Source organism: Podarcis erhardii, assembly GCF_964252035.2.
Source record: "Podarcis erhardii genome assembly, chromosome: 2".
Lineage (NCBI taxonomy): Eukaryota > Metazoa > Chordata > Lepidosauria > Squamata > Lacertidae > Podarcis > Podarcis erhardii.
The window spans coordinates 813,168-830,494 of NC_138498.1; the positions used below are offsets into that span (position 1 = coordinate 813,168).

The 17,327-nt window shown below is 46.2% G+C and overlaps 1 protein-coding gene across 2 annotated transcripts in view; it reads left to right on the plus strand.

Moving 5' to 3' along the window:
• The window catches only part of DSN1 (DSN1 component of MIS12 kinetochore complex), a 31,662-nt gene that overhangs the window by 4,805 nt on the left and 9,530 nt on the right, over nucleotides 1-17,327 (plus strand). For both annotated transcript variants that reach the window (XM_081851788.1, XM_081851787.1), the window contains exons 3-7: nucleotides 1,064-1,121; nucleotides 2,260-2,622; nucleotides 5,740-5,813; nucleotides 12,750-12,822; nucleotides 13,950-14,037. In XM_081851788.1, coding sequence (XP_081707914.1) covers nucleotides 1,064-1,121; nucleotides 2,260-2,622; nucleotides 5,740-5,813; nucleotides 12,750-12,822; nucleotides 13,950-14,037 — 656 coding nt within the window. The remainder of the gene's footprint in view (nucleotides 1-1,063; nucleotides 1,122-2,259; nucleotides 2,623-5,739; nucleotides 5,814-12,749; nucleotides 12,823-13,949; nucleotides 14,038-17,327) is intronic.

Here is a 17,327-nt window from a genome sequence, read left to right on the forward strand (position 1 = left end):
CATTGGTTCCCACATGAACCAAGAGGAAGGGGTATTTGTCAGTGGGTTTTATGATTCCTTGCAGTCATTCAGTTACATCTTGGATCTTAGCCCCGGGGAGACAGCACACTTCCCGAGTGACAGGTCTGGCTATGCATTTCCCTTTTTTGAAAAAAAGCATGTCCTAATACCTTCCAGAGCAGTTGGGTACATGTGTATATTATGTGAAATTGGGGCACTAATCATGTTTGAGGTCACGACTGATTTTGGACAGTGTTGCAGGGAGGCATTTCTAATCTTTTCTTCAAGGGTAGGCTTACTTTTCTTTTTTAACTTATTTGAGGTAATTTTAAAATGCTCACTTTTTGTTCCAGATGTGGATCACATACGGAATGTAGTTTAATGGGAATGTGATGCATTTATAACCATGCTGGAATATAAACACGGTTTGAAACACTGTGTTTCTAGTTTCTTTTCTAGTTTCTTGTCACAATGGCTGCCTAAATCTCCAGGCATTGGTTATTTTTTCCATAGGTATGGATTATTAGCTGCTTTTTGTGTTATTGGTTTTTGCTTTTTTCAGTGGATGGATCATTGTTGCTTTTGGGTTTGCCTTCACATTTGTAAACCATAATCTGAGGCTTTAATCCTGTGCAAATTTTACTGGGTTGTATCCAGTGAATTTGTCCCATAAGGACTTCATTTTACACAATGGGACTTACCTCTCTCTCCTCTCCCCACCCTCCCATTCTGTTTTGCCCCTGCCCCGGAGAAGATTTTGGAGCTGTGGGCATGCAAGGAAAGGAAGTCATGTTGTTCAGAGGGAGGGAGGCCCTTGCACTAATGGGACGTCATCGGATACAACACACTGAATTTGATGGGACTGCTTCCATGTAAAATGTGTGCAGGATTAGGCTTTAAATGATTTAACAAGTTATTACATTGAGCATTGAAGGTTGGGCTGAAATTTAGGAAGAAAATAATAAATCTTGCAAGATTACATCATTGCAAAACCTGTAGAATCCTGTGAGGAGAAAAAAAAAATCTGATAACGTGTAATGAGAAATATTCATTTTTTGTTTAGAACTCTTCTAAAGAAAATCAGCCTGGCTTTGAAGATAGAAAAAATGTTGCAACATTAGGTAAAGGAATTGATAGTTTTTGAATTGTTTTACATGGTTACTGTATGCATGGATGCTCTGTTGCTGAGGCAGGAGAAACTGAACAGTTCATTTCCAGTTATTTAAAAATAAAATTGTGATTGAAGGGGGAAATGTAATATTTTGATAGCTCAAAAGTATGCCAACTAAACTCTGCTAATAGGTAAGAAGCTGGAATCTATGCAGCAAATTCATACTTCCCATCTGTATCCTCTCTATACACCATAGGACTTCTTAGAATCTCACTGCCCTTGAATTTGCAGTTTAGGTTGCAGTCCTCTGCAACCTTGGAATAAACTCCACTGAGTTTATTGGGGAGATCAGTAAATAAAAACAAATAAATTGATGATTGAAATTGTTTGCCTTAAACTTGTACAGCTTCAGCTCATAAGCATTGCTTTCCCAGTTAAGGCTCTTCCCTCAACTGGGATTCTTTGGAATTAATTAAAAGCACTAAACCAGACAACAATGCTGTCAGGATGGTAATCTGACAGGTTACTATTAAGCAAGCAGGGATACCATTTAGTGATTCCCCCCCCCCCAACCTCCCATCTTCCTGGGGAGGCCCACCTGGCCATTCCATAGAGTCCTTTTGCAAACCCCTTTTTGTACTCCCAGAAATTTACAACTGTAGGTCTGATCCTGCAATTCTATTTTTAGAAAAAGTTGTTTTGGCTTTTAAAATCTGATACATAGTTTTGATTGGGTTGCCTTTGCATTGTATTATCTTGTGAGCTGCCTTCACTGCCCCTGGTAGGTTGAAAGTAATAAATTTGATGTGCCTGTGGAAGAAGGAACTAGAACTAGTGTGCCTACACATTACATGCCATGGTGCTACAATATGAACTTTGGCACTGATTGGCTTAGAAGCTGTTCTCAGGTAGCCGAAGTTCTCCTCTTCACCCTCTTGATCATTCAAACTGGTGGATCCACAGTGTATTCCTATGACACCTTCAAGCCCTTTGTTATGCAAAATAAATTCATGCATTTATTAAATTCATGCATTAATTTAAATGTCAACTGCCATTGTATACTTTGTTGCCATTGTGTATACTTGGATCTGCACTTCATAGTATTTCAAGTTTTTTGTTTAGTGTTTCCTCTTTTCCCTTCTTTCTAGAAAATGTGTGCAGTCAGGAGAAAACGGAGGCAGCATGTGCTTCTGAGCCAGATAACATTAGATTCAGCTGTGGTATCCAGAGTGACCCAGGAGCCAGTTGCACTCAGGTGTTAGCAGAAATTGGCAAGAGAAAATGCAATCTAAGCCCCAGTCAAAACCAAGGGGATGCCCACAGCCCCAGCCCTAAGAAAGGACCTCTGCAGAATCTTGGTCCTGGATCAGGACAGGCTTCTACTTCATTTAACCAATCCTTTGGCCATCTCCCTAACCCACGAGTCATGCGTCATTCCTTGAATCGCTACAGTTTGAAGCTGGGCACTAATCGCCGGAAGTCTTTGCCTCCTCTTCACATGGATGTTTCTGGTATGTTTTCAGCATAATATCACGACTAAGCTGGGGCTAGGTTAATAATAATAATAATAATATATTATTTGTACCCCTCCCATCTGGCTGGGCTCCCCCTGTCACTCTGGGCGGCTTCCAACAAAGATTAAAAATACATTAAAATGTCACTCATAAACAGGGCTGCCTTCAGATGTCTTCTGAATGTCAGGTAGTTGTTTATTTCTTTGACATCTGATGGGAGGGCGTTCCACAGGGCAGGCGCCATTACCGAGAATGCCCTCTGCCTGGTTCCCTGTAGCTTTGCTCCTCACAGTGAGGGAACCGCTAGAAGGCCCTTGGAGCTGGACCTCAGCATCTGGGCAGAATCATGGAGGTGGAGACGCTCCTTCAGGTATACTGGACCAAGGCTGTTTAGAGCTTCAAAGGGCAGCACCAACGCTTTGAAGTGTGCTTGGAAACGTACTGGGAGCCAATGTAGGTCTTTCAGGACCGGTGTTATATGGTCTTGGCTGCCGCTCCCAGTCACCAGTCTAGCTGCCGCATTCTATAATTCTATAATACCATTGTATAACAGTGCCCCCAGCTCCTCTAGATCAGTGTTTCCCAACCTTTTTTGGGCAAAGGCACACTTGTTTCATGAAAAAAATCTCGAGGCACACCACCATTAGAAAATGTTTAAAAAATTAACTCTGTGCCTATATTGACTATATATAAAGTAACTCTCTTTAATAGGCATCAAATAAACACAAAGAAAGTACCGTTTTTTTCGCCCCATAGGACGCACTTTTTCCCCTCCAAAAATAAAGGGGAAATGTGTGTGCGTCCTATGGGGCGAATGCAGGCTTTCGCTGAAGCCTGGAGAGCAAGAGGCATCGGTGCGCACTGACCCCTCTTGCTCTCCAGGCTTCAGGAAGCTGTCCGCAAGCCTTGCGCGCCCGGCAGGAGCTCCCGCCCAGCGCGCAAGGCTTGGGGCGGCAGCCTGTTGCCCGAAGCACAGGGAGCCCTCCGGAGGGCTCCCCGTGCTTCGGGCGAGTGTCTGCAAGGCTTGCGCGCCCGGCAGGAGCGCGAGGCTTGGGGCGGCGGCACGGGGCGGCCGGCCGAAGCGAGCGGCGATGGGATTTGGGAGGGAGCTCGCTCGCCGCCCCGCGTGTGCTCGCCGCCGCCGCCGCCGCCCTGCCTCTCGCCGCCGGACTCGCCCGCCTCCCTCCCACGGCACACCAGGCAACGTCTTGCGGCACACTAGTGTGCCGCGGAACACCGGTTGGGAAACACTGCTCTAGATGGTCCAGAAGGATGTTATGGTCGATGGTGTTAACAGCCACTGAGAGATCCAGCAGAACTAGGAAACAGCTTTCACCTTTGTTCCTAGCCTGCTGAAGATCATCAACCAGTGCGATCACTATGGAACTATAGAAAAAATATTCATTACTTACAGCAGCAGCTAAATGTATTATCCCTGAACAGATGCAACCCTGCATTGACTGGACTCAGTACTTCCATAAAAAGGGCCTTTCTGTTCTCTGGATAAAATTAATGTGCTCAGCTACATATAGACCTCTCACAGGTCTGGTACAGATGTAACACTTGTTCTCTGCAAACCATGATTTTCAATTTGGAAATCAACCTCAGAAGCACGGACCTCTGTGGAATGATTTCCCTTCCTCCTCCCTGGTGTTTATAATGGTTTTATGTTACATGTGTGCTATTGCAAACAATACCTAACAAACCAGATCCCCAGAAGGCACAACCACTTCAAATCATGGTTTCATTTGATCTCAGGAAAATCTGGCTTGCAGTGGTGCACTTGGGCTTCTACTGTAGGTGACTCATAGGGACGCACTGCCCATTGTTGATCTTTATTTACTTCCTAGATGAGTATTGTAGTTTTTCCTTAAAAATCCATGATATTGTGGAGGTGTGCCCCCCCTCCCGAAAAACAGGAGAAAAAAATAATATTTTGTAGGTTTTGACTGAAGATAGTGGATTGTGTGCAGTTGATGACCATTTCGTGTGAGGATTCTGTTCCCTGTCACCTCACACGTTGGTGGAACACACATACATCTTACCCTGCCCCATTACGCCCTTTTAATGACATTTTTGGTGACGTTTACGGTCACTTCCGGGTTCAGTGCTGCACGTGATTGTGAGTCTTTTGGACAGGCATTAATCGGTTATCACTTGTAGTGTGTTCTGGATGGTAGCTGGAAGTGGCTTGTTTCTCAATAAGGTGGTGGTTGTGGATGCACTGTGATGTCCAAAAAGTGCACTTCCTGCATGGACTAGTAGAGACTTGTGTTAATGGTAGGATGAAATCCATTGTGGGAAATCTCTTTCAGGCCTCCTCCTCATTGGTCCAGAAGATGATTCAATTTCTCTAATTTGTGTTAAGGAAAGGCATATGTGTTACTCTTAATGGTGCAATGCTATTATACATGTCTGGAAGTAAGTATCCCTGTGATTAGTGGGTCTTACTCCCAGGCAAGTGTGTGTAGGATTGCAGGCCAGGTCAGTCACAAATGCTGGGCATAATGGGGAGCCAGATGAGATATCTGTAGTAGTGTTATTGATGTGAAGAAACAATCTATATCCACGTCTGATAAAATTGTAAAGGTAAAGGTAAAGGTAAAGGTACCCCTGCCCGTACGGGCCAGTCTTGACAGACTCTAGGGTTGTGCGCTCATCTCACTCTAGAGCCCGGGAGCCAGCGCTGTCCACAGACACTTCGGGTCACGTGGCCAGCGTGACGAAGCTGCTCTGGCGAGCCAGAGCTGCACACGGAAACGCCGTTTACCTAGTAAGCGGTCCCTATTTATCTACTTGCACCCAGGGGTGCTTTCGAACTGCTAGGTTGGCAGGCGCTGGTTTCAAGAAACGGGGGCGCACCCCGCTGCGGGGATTCGAACCGCCAACCATGCGATCGGCAAGTCCTAGGCGCTGAGGTTTTACCCACAGCGCCACCCGCGATAAAATTGTGGTGGATGGCAAATGGTTACAGCTTAGCAATCAGGTATGCTTTGATTACGCAACTATTTAATGTACTGTACAGTACTGAAATATGTTAAAAATGCACAATTGAAATATCAATTATCTGGCTAGTGTTATTGGACTTTAAGTGGTATTGTGCTTAACTTTCAGAACTGAGTAAAGCAATCAGCCTGGACTTGCCAGAGACAGACAGAATGGTGGAACTTCTCCACTCCAGCTTCCGGGTAAGGCTGTCTGTCTCACAAAAATGCTCTCCTTTCTACTCTTTATTAGTTCTTGCTGCTGATCTTTAAAGCCCTAAACAGCCTCAGCCTTGTGTACCTGAAGGAGTGTCTCCACCCCGGACACCGGGGTCCATCTCCTGAGGGCCTTCTGGTGGTTCCCTCACTGCGAGAAGCGAAGTTACAGAGAACCAGGCATAGGGCCTTCTTGGTAGTGGCACCCACACCGAAGGCAGCCCTGTATAGGGAAGCCTTTTAATGTGTAATGTTTATTATGCTTTTATATTTGTTGGAAGTATTAATAATAATAAGTTATTATTTAAACCCCATCCATCTGGCTGGGTTTCTCCAGCCCAACAGAATTGATGATGATGATGATAATGATAATAATAATAATAATAAGCGATCAAACATCAGACATTAAAAACTTCCCTAAACAGGGCTGCCTTCATATGTCTTCTGAAAGTCAGATAGTTGTTTATTTCCTTGACATCTGATGGGAGGGCATTTCACAGGGCGGGTGCAGCCTGGTTCCCTGTAACCTCACATTTTGTAGTGAGGGTACTGCCAGAAGGCCCTCAGCACTGTACTGGGCTGAACGATGGGAGTGGAGACGCTTCTTCAGGTATACTGGGCTGGAGCTGTTTAGAGCTTTGAAGGTCAGTACCAATACTTGAATTGTGCTCAGAAACGTACTATGAGCCAATGAAAGTCTTTCAGGACCGGTGTTATGTGGCCTCGGTAGCCACTCCCAGCCACAAGTCTAGCTGCCGCATTCTGGATTAGTTGTAGTTTCTGGGTCACCTTCAGAGGTAGCCCCACGTAGAGCACCTTGCAGTAGTCCAAGCGGGAGATAACCAGAGCATGTTCCACTCTGGTAAGACAGTCTGCGGGGAGGTAGGGTCTCAGCCTGTGAACCAGATGGAGCTAGTAGCAGCCCTGAACACACGCCTCCATGGATAACTGAGTCCAAAATGACTCCTAGGCTGCGTATCTAGTCCTGCAGGGGCACAGTTACTCCATTCAGAACCAGGGAGTCCTCCACACCTGCCTGTCCCCGCAAAACAGTACTTCTGTCTTGTCAGGATTCATCCTCAATCCGTTAGCCGCCATCCATCCTCCAACCACCTCCAGGCACTCACACAGGACATTCACCGCCTTCACTGGTTCTGATTTAAAAGAGAGGTAGAGCTGGGTATCATCCGCATATTGATGAACACCCAGCCCAAACCCCCTGATGATCTCTCCCAGCGGCTTCATATAGTTAGATAGGCAGGGTACAAATAATAAAAATGTCATTATTATATTCTGCAACGTGTTTCTGTAGCTTCCCCAGCTTAAAACCAAGCTAACGTGTGTGAAACTGCATTCAGCAGTCACACGTACTACCACCACGCACATTACCTGGAGTGCTCTCCCTAGAGAGGCTAACCTGACACCTACTTTACTGTATTTTTGGCACCAGGTGAAGATCTCGTAACATTGCCGATACTATTTTATTATTGTCTCTGCAAAATAAGAGTAGTTTGGCAGTTCTTCAGCTTTTATGCCTGGGTTTTAGTTTCCATCTTGTCTGTCTATACCCAGCCAGAGGGTGGGGTATAAATAATAAATTATAATTAAATTATTATTATTATTTTACAGATGGATTTGATCTATTGCTGGCTTTTAGTTACTTATAGTTTTGCTGAGTCATGATTTTAAATTTGCCTGTTTTACTGTTTGTCACAGAAAAAATTAGGTGACCCAAATTGCATAGAATAAAATTGGCTTTATTACTGTTTATTCATTTTTATGTTAGTGTATGAGGCTTTAATTGTGGCTTTACAGTGTCGTTTTTACCATATCTACTCAGAAGTGAGTCCTATTTAATGTAGTGGATTTTCTCCCAGATAAGGGATTTTAAGTTTGCAGAGCTTGCAGGGCAGCAGCTGAAGAAGGAGCAAAAAGGGTTTTCTCGTGTGTGTGTTTATTTGTGTTTGATCCATCTTTTAGATTTAGGGGAGCTAGTCTCAAACGTTTGTTGGGGGAGACCTAGGGTTTTTTTGGGGGGGAGTTATTTGTCCTGTCTGCACGCTTCTTATGATGGAGGACCGCTGTAGCCACCCCCAACGACATGTTCTCAAGATGGAGAGTGAGGGAACAGCTGCAGTCGCCTGCGGTTCCTGCACAATGTTTGCCATCTTGCCAAAGGTTGCAGGCAGCTTTACCTGCAGCAATTGCATGTTGATTGCCCTCTTAAAAGACAAAGTCCAGCAACTGGAGGAACGTGTAGCTACGCTCCAAAGAATTAGAGAGCTGGAGCTCTTCTTGGAAGCAACAGAGCACACCGTCTCCACCAAGGAGGAGACAGGGGACTCCCCCGAGAAGGAGGCTAGTTCACCAACACAGGAGCCAGATATATGGAGAAACGTGACTCAAAGAAGTAGGAGTCCCAGGGTTCGCTCTGATTGTTTAGAAATACACAATCGCTTTGAGGTCCTCTCCCCTAGCATGGAAGATGAAGAGCAGACTCCATTTGAGGATCTCTCCCTCGTTACAGTCGATCAGGTATATGAAGACGAGCAGCAAAGTCAGTCCTCAGGGAATGTGCAGGCGACCTTGGAACGGACAGCTCACAGAAGAACCCCGACCAAAGCTAAGAGGAGGCGTGTAGTGGTGATAGGGGATTCCCCACTGAGGGGAACAGAAGCAGTGATCTGTGGGCCTGACAAGATGTCTTGGGAAGTGTGCTGTCTCCCCGGGGCTAAGATCCAAGATGTAACTGAATGACTGCAAGGAATCATAAAACCCACTGACAAATACCCCTTCCTCTTGGTTCATGTGGGAACCAATGACACTGCAAGCAATAGCCTCCAGAAGATCAAAAGAGACTATGGGGCTCTGGGCAGGAAATTGAAGCAATTAAATGCACAAATTGTCATCTCATCTATCCTCCCAGTTGAACGACGTGGCCCAGGGAGAGAGGGAAAAATAGTGGAAGTGAACAGCTGGCACGCAGACCTAGTGGTGGGAGGAAAAAATCCTTAAATAAGAGACACGGGGGAATGATAAATGGACTTCAATGTACACTAATGCGCAAAGCATGGGAAATAAACAAGATGAGCTTGAGCTCTTGGTACAGCAAACTAAATGTGACATAATAGGCATCACTGAAACCTGGTGGGATAAGTCCCACGACTGGAATGTAATAATGGAGGGATACAATCTATTTCAGAGAAACAGACCAGACAAGAAAGGAGGAGGAGTGGCGTTATATGTCAGGGATGTGTATACCTGTGAAGAGATCCAAGATTTAGAACCTCAAAGCCAAAGTGAGAGCATTTGGGTCAAAATTAAGGGAGAAAAGAATAACAGGGACCTCATTGTGGGAGTTTACTATAGATCCCCAAGCCAAACGGAGGACATAGATGATGCCTTCCTGGAACAGATGGCCAAGCATGCAAAAGGAAGGGAGATAGTAGTAATGGGGGACTTCAATTACCCGGATATTTGTTGGATGTCAAACTCAGCCAAGAGCATAAGGTCAAACAGATTCCTCACTGGCCTTGCAGACAACTTCGTTGTCCAGAAAGTGGGAGAAGCAACAAGAGGAACAGCCATTTTAGATCTGGTCCTAACCAATGTTGACCTGGTTAGTGGGGTAGAAGTGGAAGGATCATTAGGCGTGAGTGATCATGCTCTTCTGAAGTTTACTATACAGCAGAAAGGAGCAGCCAAGCATACTAGGACTCAATTTCTTGACTTTAAGAAAGCCGACATCATAAAACTTAGGGAAGTGCTGGGTGAGATCCCATGGACAGTAATACAGTAAAAGGAAAGGGAGTTCATGATGGCTGGGAGTTTCTTAAGAGGGAGATAGTAAAAGCACAACTTCAGGCAATACCAATGAGACGGAAACATGGATGGTGCCTAAAGAAGCCAGGGTGGCTATCTAAAGAACTTTTAACTGAGTTAAGATTAAAAAAGGATGTGTACAAAAAATGGAAAAGGGGGGAAACCACCAAAGAGGAATTCAAACAAATAGCCAGCACGTGTAGACACAAAGTCAGAAAAGCTAAAGCACAGAATGAACTCAGGCTTGCTAGAGAGGTTAAAAGCAACAAAAAAGGCTTTTATGGGTATGTTCGTAGCAAAAGGAAGAACAAAGAAACCGTGGGGTCACTCAGAGGAGAAGATGGTGTAATGCAAACGGGACACAGAAAGGGCTGAACTCCTCAATGCCTTCTTTGCCTCAGTCTTCTCCAATAAAGAAAACAATGCCCGACCTGAAGAATTTGGAGCAAATGATTCAGCAGAGGAAACACAGCCCAGAATAACTAAGGAGATAGTACAAGAATACTTGGCTAGTTTAGATGTATTCAAGTCTCCAGGGCCAGATGAACTGCATCCAAGAGTATTAAAAGAACTGGCAGATGTGATCTCAGAACCACTGGCAGTCATCTTCGAGAATTCCTGGAGAACAGGCGAAGTCCCGGCAGACTGGAAGAGGGCAAATGTTGTCCCTATTTTCAAAAAGGGGAAAAGAGAGGACCCAAATAATTACCGCCCAGTCAGTCTGACATCAATACCAGGGAAGATTCTGGAGCAGATCATTAAGCAAACAGTCTGTGAGCACCTAGAAAGGAATGCTGTGATCACCAATAGTCAGCATGGATTTCTGAAAAATAAGTCATGTCAGACTAACCTGATCTCGTTTTTTGACAGAATTACAAGCCTGGTAGATGAAGGGAACGCAGTGGATGTAGCCTACCTTGATTTCAGCAAGGCATTTGACAAGGTGCCCCATGATATTCTTGTAAAGAAGCTGGTAAAATGCGGTCTTGACTATGCTACCACTCAGTGGATTTGTAACTGGCTGACTGACCGAACCCAAAGGGTGCTCATCAATGGTTCCTCTTCATCCTGGAGAAGAGTGACTAGTGGGGTGCCACAGGGTTCTGTCTTGGGCCCGGTCTTATTCAACATCTTTATTAACGACTTGGATGTTGGACTCAAGGGCATCCTGATCAAATTTGCAGATGACACCAAACTGGGAGGGGTGACTAACACCCCAGAGGACAGGATCACACTTCAAAACGACCTTGACAGATTAGAGAACTGGGCCAAAACAAACAAGATGAATTTTAATAGGGAGAAATGTAAAGTATTGCACTTGGGCAAAAAAAATGAGAGGCACAAATACAAGATGGGTGACACCTGGCTTGAGAGCAGTACATGTGAAAAGGATCTAGGAGTCTTGGTTGACCACAAACTTGACATGAGCCAACAGTGTGATGCGGCAGCTAAAAAAGCCAATGCAATTCTGGGCTGCATCAATAGGAGTATTGCATCTAGATCAAGGGAAGTAATAGTGCCACTCTATTCTGCTCTGGTCAGACCTCACCTGGAGTACTGTGTCCAGTTCTGGGCACCACAGTTCAAGAAGGACACTGACAAACTGGAACGTGTCCAGAGGAGGGTAACCAAAATGGTCAAAGGCCTGGAAACAATGCCTTATGAAGAACGGCTAAGGGAGCTGGGCATGTTTAGCCTGGAGAAGAGGAGGTTAAGGGGTGATATGATAGCCATGTTCAAATATATAAAAGGATGTCACATAGAGGAGGGAGAAAGGTTGTTTTCTGCTGCTCCAGAGAAGCGGACACGGAGCAATGGTTCCAAACTACAAGAAAGAAGATTCCACCTAAACATTAGGAAGAACTTCCTGACAGTAAGAGCTGTTCGACAGTGGAATTTGCTGCCAAGGAGTGTGGTGGAGTCTCCTTCTTTGGAGGTCTTTAAGCAGAGGCTTGACAACCATATGTCAGGAGTGCTCTGATGGTGTTTCCTGCTTGGCAGGGGGTTGGACTCGATGGCCCTTGTGGTCTCTTCCAACTCTATGATTCTATGATTGTAAGCTGCTCTGTATTTTTGGTGGGATGACTTAAGAAAAGCAGTAAACTAAAAAATCACTGGTCTTATTCATTCCTTGCCCCCACCCCCTTTCAGTTTCTTTCAGTCTACCTTGTGGTCTCCACTCCCAAATTTTAGATTGTAAGATTCCTGGGACACAAACGTAGCTGTTGTGTTGTGCCTGTCTTTTTTGCCACTGCTGTAAATGCCATGTATGTTGCTGATGTTGTCCTAATTATCCATTTCTGTCATGCTTTCACCTCATCATTGGAGTGGATTTCCTCTTCCAACTGGCAGGTGCAATGTATTAAAATTAGCTTTAGAACCTCGGTCTCCGCAGTTGGAGGCTCCACCTGCCCTCTTAAAGTTCTTTGACCTGTCACTTCATATGCCTGTGGAGCTCTGGCTCAGATCCCAACTTCACTTGACTATTTCTGAGTTTCTACACCCAAACTTGGGCACTGTGAACTCTTTAAAGCTTGGCATTCCTTGCATCTGAAAGCTTTTTGTCTGCTGTCTCATATTTTTAAAAAATTGCCCAGCAATGTGCTGAGTGTGGTTCCTCAGCCAGCAGTCTTCATCTGAGGCTTGGTGGAAATCCAGCAGCAGGTTTAGGCAGGTCCAGAGCCCCAGAGAGAGAGGTGCCAGACACAGGAGCTGTTACCTAGCATTGACTAAGAAGGCTAACTTGCTTGAGGGCCTCCAAACCAATTTTATGTGGGTTCTCATGGCCCAACTGATGTTTTATCTTAACAAAAAAACACTCTAAGCAGTTTGCAACAGTATCAGCATGCAACACCATCTGGAGAATCACACGTTGCTCATTCCTGGTATAGAGAATAAATAAAAGGGCATTTGTGAGTAAAGACGCTGCCTTGCCCACAATACTGAAAAGCCTGCATTGGTGTTTTTTCTTGTGGCTCCTCTTTTCTTGTGCTATTTGATATCTGCCTTGTTCCCTTCTAGTAGTTCTCTATCTGAATGCTATGAACACTATGGAAGCAAATGCCCCCGCTTACAAATCCTTTTCTTTCCCCTCCCTCCTAGTACTCTGCCCGGAAACTTGAGTGCTCATTAAAGCAGACTGAAGGTTTTGATCCTGAAACTTTTGAACAGAAAGGTGGGTCTTAACATCAGTTGACTTAAACAAAGAAGAAGTGTGGCATAGCTGAAGGATGCATGGAAGTCAGTTTTATTGAGGGCCTAAAAATTATTCATGACTGCCTCGGTACTGAAGTAGCTTTGCAAAAGACGCAGGCCAGTAGTACACTGTTGCTGTTATACACCTTTGCTTTCCCTATAACCCCATTGCTTTAAATTGTTGAGCTTCAATTCTGGTGAAGTAATTGAGAAAGCTAGGGCCATCTGTTAAGGATCTACCATAGGTGCATAGGAAATCCTGTGCAATACAGTAAGTCCACAACTTATGTGCGTTTCGCTTGGGTGCATTCAGCTTTAGTTCTGTGGCAAAAAAAGAAAAAAAGGGGCAGGCTTCTGGGAAGAATGACTTTCGCAACCCACCTGCCATTGAAGCCAGTGAGTTTTGACTATACATGATTTTGGCTTTAGGTGTGATCCCTGAAACCTAACCCCCATGTAGTTGCAGGCTTACTGTACTCCCGTGTCAGTCTTTAGAATGCACTGGCTATCTTACTCTTCACCTTCAGTGAACACTTTCCCATGTTGACTTGTCTGTGGAGAAAAGCCTCAAGAGAAAGGCCCTGACTCCGAGGGAGAGGCCCTGCTTGGCATGCAGAAGGTCTAAGTCTCAATCCCCAACAGGGAAAGATGTCAGAAACTTTCTGAATTCCTGTGTGCCTTGGAACCTCTGTTCATTGCAGGGAATTCTGAGGTATATTCTGGGGTGCATATCTGGTTCATGCAATGCTCTAGCTAGGAATATGAAATGAACTTAAGCTAGGTGACCATAGTTCCGTTTGCCTGGTACTGTTTACTCCAGGGGTGGGGAGCCTTCAGCACTCTGTAAGTTGCTGAACTACAACACCCGTCAGCCTCAGCCAGTAGGGCCATATAAGGCTGATAGGAGTTGTAGTCATGCAAGGAGAGAGAGCCAGAGGTTCAAATTGAGCTATTGACCCTGCTGTCACATTATGTGAACATAGAACATAGAATACGCTGACTTGCTCCCTGGAACAGAGATGAAAAACAACTGTTTCAGCCCATATTAAGTTGGCCCCTCACATGGAATTTTTGTTTACTATGATTTCTCTTTATCTCTACCTTCAGTGAACCTACTTTCAGAAGATCTGAACCACTGTACAAAGAAACTCAAACTAGATGGAACTCTGCAAAAATGCCTTGAGGACTCTCAGGGGTAATGGCTACTTGCCCTTCGTCCCAGTCGTACACTTAACACAATCCTGGGTTGATTGCCTTCTTGGTTTTCACCTCATCACATGAAGCCGTCACTCAGGCTAGTAAAATCTCAGCTAAGCTTCAGGCAATGGCCTGTGAGCAGCACCAGATACAGTAAACCCACAATTTGCACACATTTAATTTCTGTGCATTCAGCTTTACACACATAGTAATCATCAAACTTTATGAAGGTTGCAGACCAGCATAAGATAAAAACATGTGAATAAAATACGCACATGGTAATTAAAAACAACAACAAAAATAGAAAGGGAGCAGGCTTCCAGGAAAAATGACTTTGGCAATGCCACCCTTCATTGAACCCAATGGGTTTTGACTAAACATGATGTGATGGGATAATGAGCTGCTTGTGCGTAAAAGCTTGATCCCTCTGGGGTTTGGCTGGTCATCCAAACCGATGCACTAACGGAGCCCCCAAAGCATGACTCCGTCAGTCGCTGGTAGAATCTGACAGTGGGCGTCTACGGAATTTACGCCAACATAAAAGCTGTTTGACGGACATGCGCCTTCGTGACTCTCTGCGTGACAGTTTCCGGCGAAGGGTGGGAGTTCCCAACGGGGGTCCCGTTACCTCTCCACTACTCTCACTGGAAGCATCCCAGAGCCTCCCCTCCGCTGTGACTCCTGCACTCCCCCTGCTGGTTCCCTCTTCTGCTGCAGATTCTCTCCTATTCTCCTGGAGCCTGTCCACCACCTGTCTCTCCGATGGCAGTTCCCTGACATCCACCTCCCCCCCAGGGCCCCCTTCACCCCCTCCCGCCTCCTCTCCCACTGGCGGTGAGGGCGGAAAGCCCCTGAAGGAACTCTCCTCGTCGTCCGAGGATTCTAACACTTCTAGCCACGGCGTACCGTCTCTCTCCCCGTCTTCCTCTTCTTCGTCGGAGTCGGCTTCTTCACCCACCCCTGACTCTGGGAACCCTTCAAACTCTCCTTCCTCATCGGTGGTCCCAAAGTGTTCCCTTCTAAATCGAGCCACGGGTTGCGGTTTTCTTGGGAAACGCTGATGAAATGTTTCTATTAAAACCTCGTCATTGACTACCTCTGCTGGTACCCAAGTGTTTTCCGACTCTGCTTCCCCCTCCCATTCTACCAGATATTCCACCTGATTCCCCTTCCACCTGGAATCAATGATTCCTGCCACGTTCATGTCGCGCTCTCTTCTATCACGGGCGTTTGGGTGGCCTCTTTCTCACGCTCCCCCCACTCACGTCCCTCTCGGTACGGCGACAGTAATGACCTGTGAAATACTGGGTGTAATTTCATGTGACTGGGCAGCCTGAGTTTGAATGCCACTGGGTTGACCTGCTGTATGACCTCAAAGGGTCCCAATCTTTTGGGCCTCAATTTCTTACTCCCGCCCTTGAACGGTAGCCCTTGGGTGGACAACCACACCCGGTCCCCCACCCTTATAGTTTCACCTTCCCTCCTATTTCTGTCTGCTTGCTTCTTATATTCTTCCTTGGCTTTCTCTAAGTTAAGTTGAAGCTGACAGTGGATCGCCTCCATCTCTTCAAAAAAATATTCCGCCGCCGGCACGCTCCACCTCTCCCCTCCCTCTCCTGGGAATGCCCGGGGGTGACACCCATAATTTGCCAGGAAGGGACTCATCCCTGTGGACACGTTCTCTGCGTTGTTGTAGGCAAATTCTGCTAGAGGTAACTTATCCACCCAATCATTTTCTCTGTCTTTTACATAACACCTCAGGTATTGTTGTAAAACCCCATTTGCCCTTTCCGCTTGCCCATTGGTTTCTGGGTGCCGGGCAGTTGAGAAATTGAGTTCTACGTGCAGTAAGCTCATAAGTTTCCTCCAGAACCTGGAAGTAAATTGTTTCCCTCTGTCGCTCAAAACCCTCAAGGGGGCGCCATGCAACTTAAAAATATGTTCTACAAACAACTTGGCGGTTTCCTCCGCTGTGACTGCATGTGAACAAGCTATAAAATGACACATCTTGGTTAATTGATCTACCACCACCATGACAGCTGTTTTGCCTTTGGATTTTGGCAGGTCCGTCATAAAATCTATGGATACTGCCTCCCATGGCCTTTCGGGCGTGGGTAAGGGTTGTAATAGCCCCGCTGGCGCCACCCTCTCTCCTTTCGCTCGCTGGCACCTGTCGCAACCCCTGACATATTCCCGTACGTCCTCCCTCACCTTGGGCCACCAAAACTCCCTGGTAACCAACCACATGGTTTTGTGCTGTCCAAAATGTCCCGCTGTGGGGCTGTCATGCAACTGCTTGAGTACTCTGCCCCTCAGTTCCCCGTCGGGTATGTACAGTGCCCCTTTGTAATACAACGCCCCGTTCTTTTCTTCGAACCCCCCTGTGTTCTCCTCTGTCCTCCGGAGCTCTCTGAGTTTCTCTTGGGCGTATTCATCGTTCTCCGTACCCTCTATCAGTTCCCTCTGCCCCACCAATGCCGCCCCACACGCCCAGCGGTCTTCAGGGATTACATGTCTTGCCTCAGGCGCTCCCTCCCCCTCTAAGTACTCAGGTTTCCTGGAAAGAGCGTCCGCCCTCACGTTCTCGGAGCCGGGCACGTAACGAATCTCAAAGTGGAATTTGGAGAACTCCTGGGCCCATCTCACTTGTCTCTGGTTCAGCACTCGGGCTGTTCTCCAGTATTCCAGATTTTTGTGGTCAGTTCGGACTTGAACCTTGTGCTGCGCCCCAATCAGCAAGTGCCGCCATTTCCGGAATGCTTCATGAATGGCGAGCAGTTCTCGGTCGTACACTGTGTAGTTCCTCTCGGATTTGTTCAACTTCCGTGAGAAGAATGCACACGGTCTCCATTCAGACGTATCTTTTCCCGGCTGGAGAAGAACGGCCCCCACCGCTCGGTCTGACGCGTCAGTCTCCACTCTCATTGGTTGTTGTAGATCCACGTGCAAAAGTTGCTCTTCCGACGCAAACGCCTGCTTTAAGCGTTCGAACGCCCTCTGCGCTTCTCCCGTCCAAACAAATTTCTTTTTGCTACTAAGACAATCCGTGATGGGCGCTGTTAAATGGGCAAAGTTTTTGATGAACTTCCTATAGAAGTTTCCGAAGCCCAGGAACCTTTGCACGTCCTTCTTGGTCTTTGGTGTTTTCCATTCCAGTACCGCTTGAACCTTGCTGGGATCCATGGCCAATCCCTTGTCAGACAACCGGTACCCCAGGAATTCCACCTCCTTGGTATGAAACTGACACTTCTCCAGTTTCACCCACAGCCGGTTTTCTCGCAGCTTGCT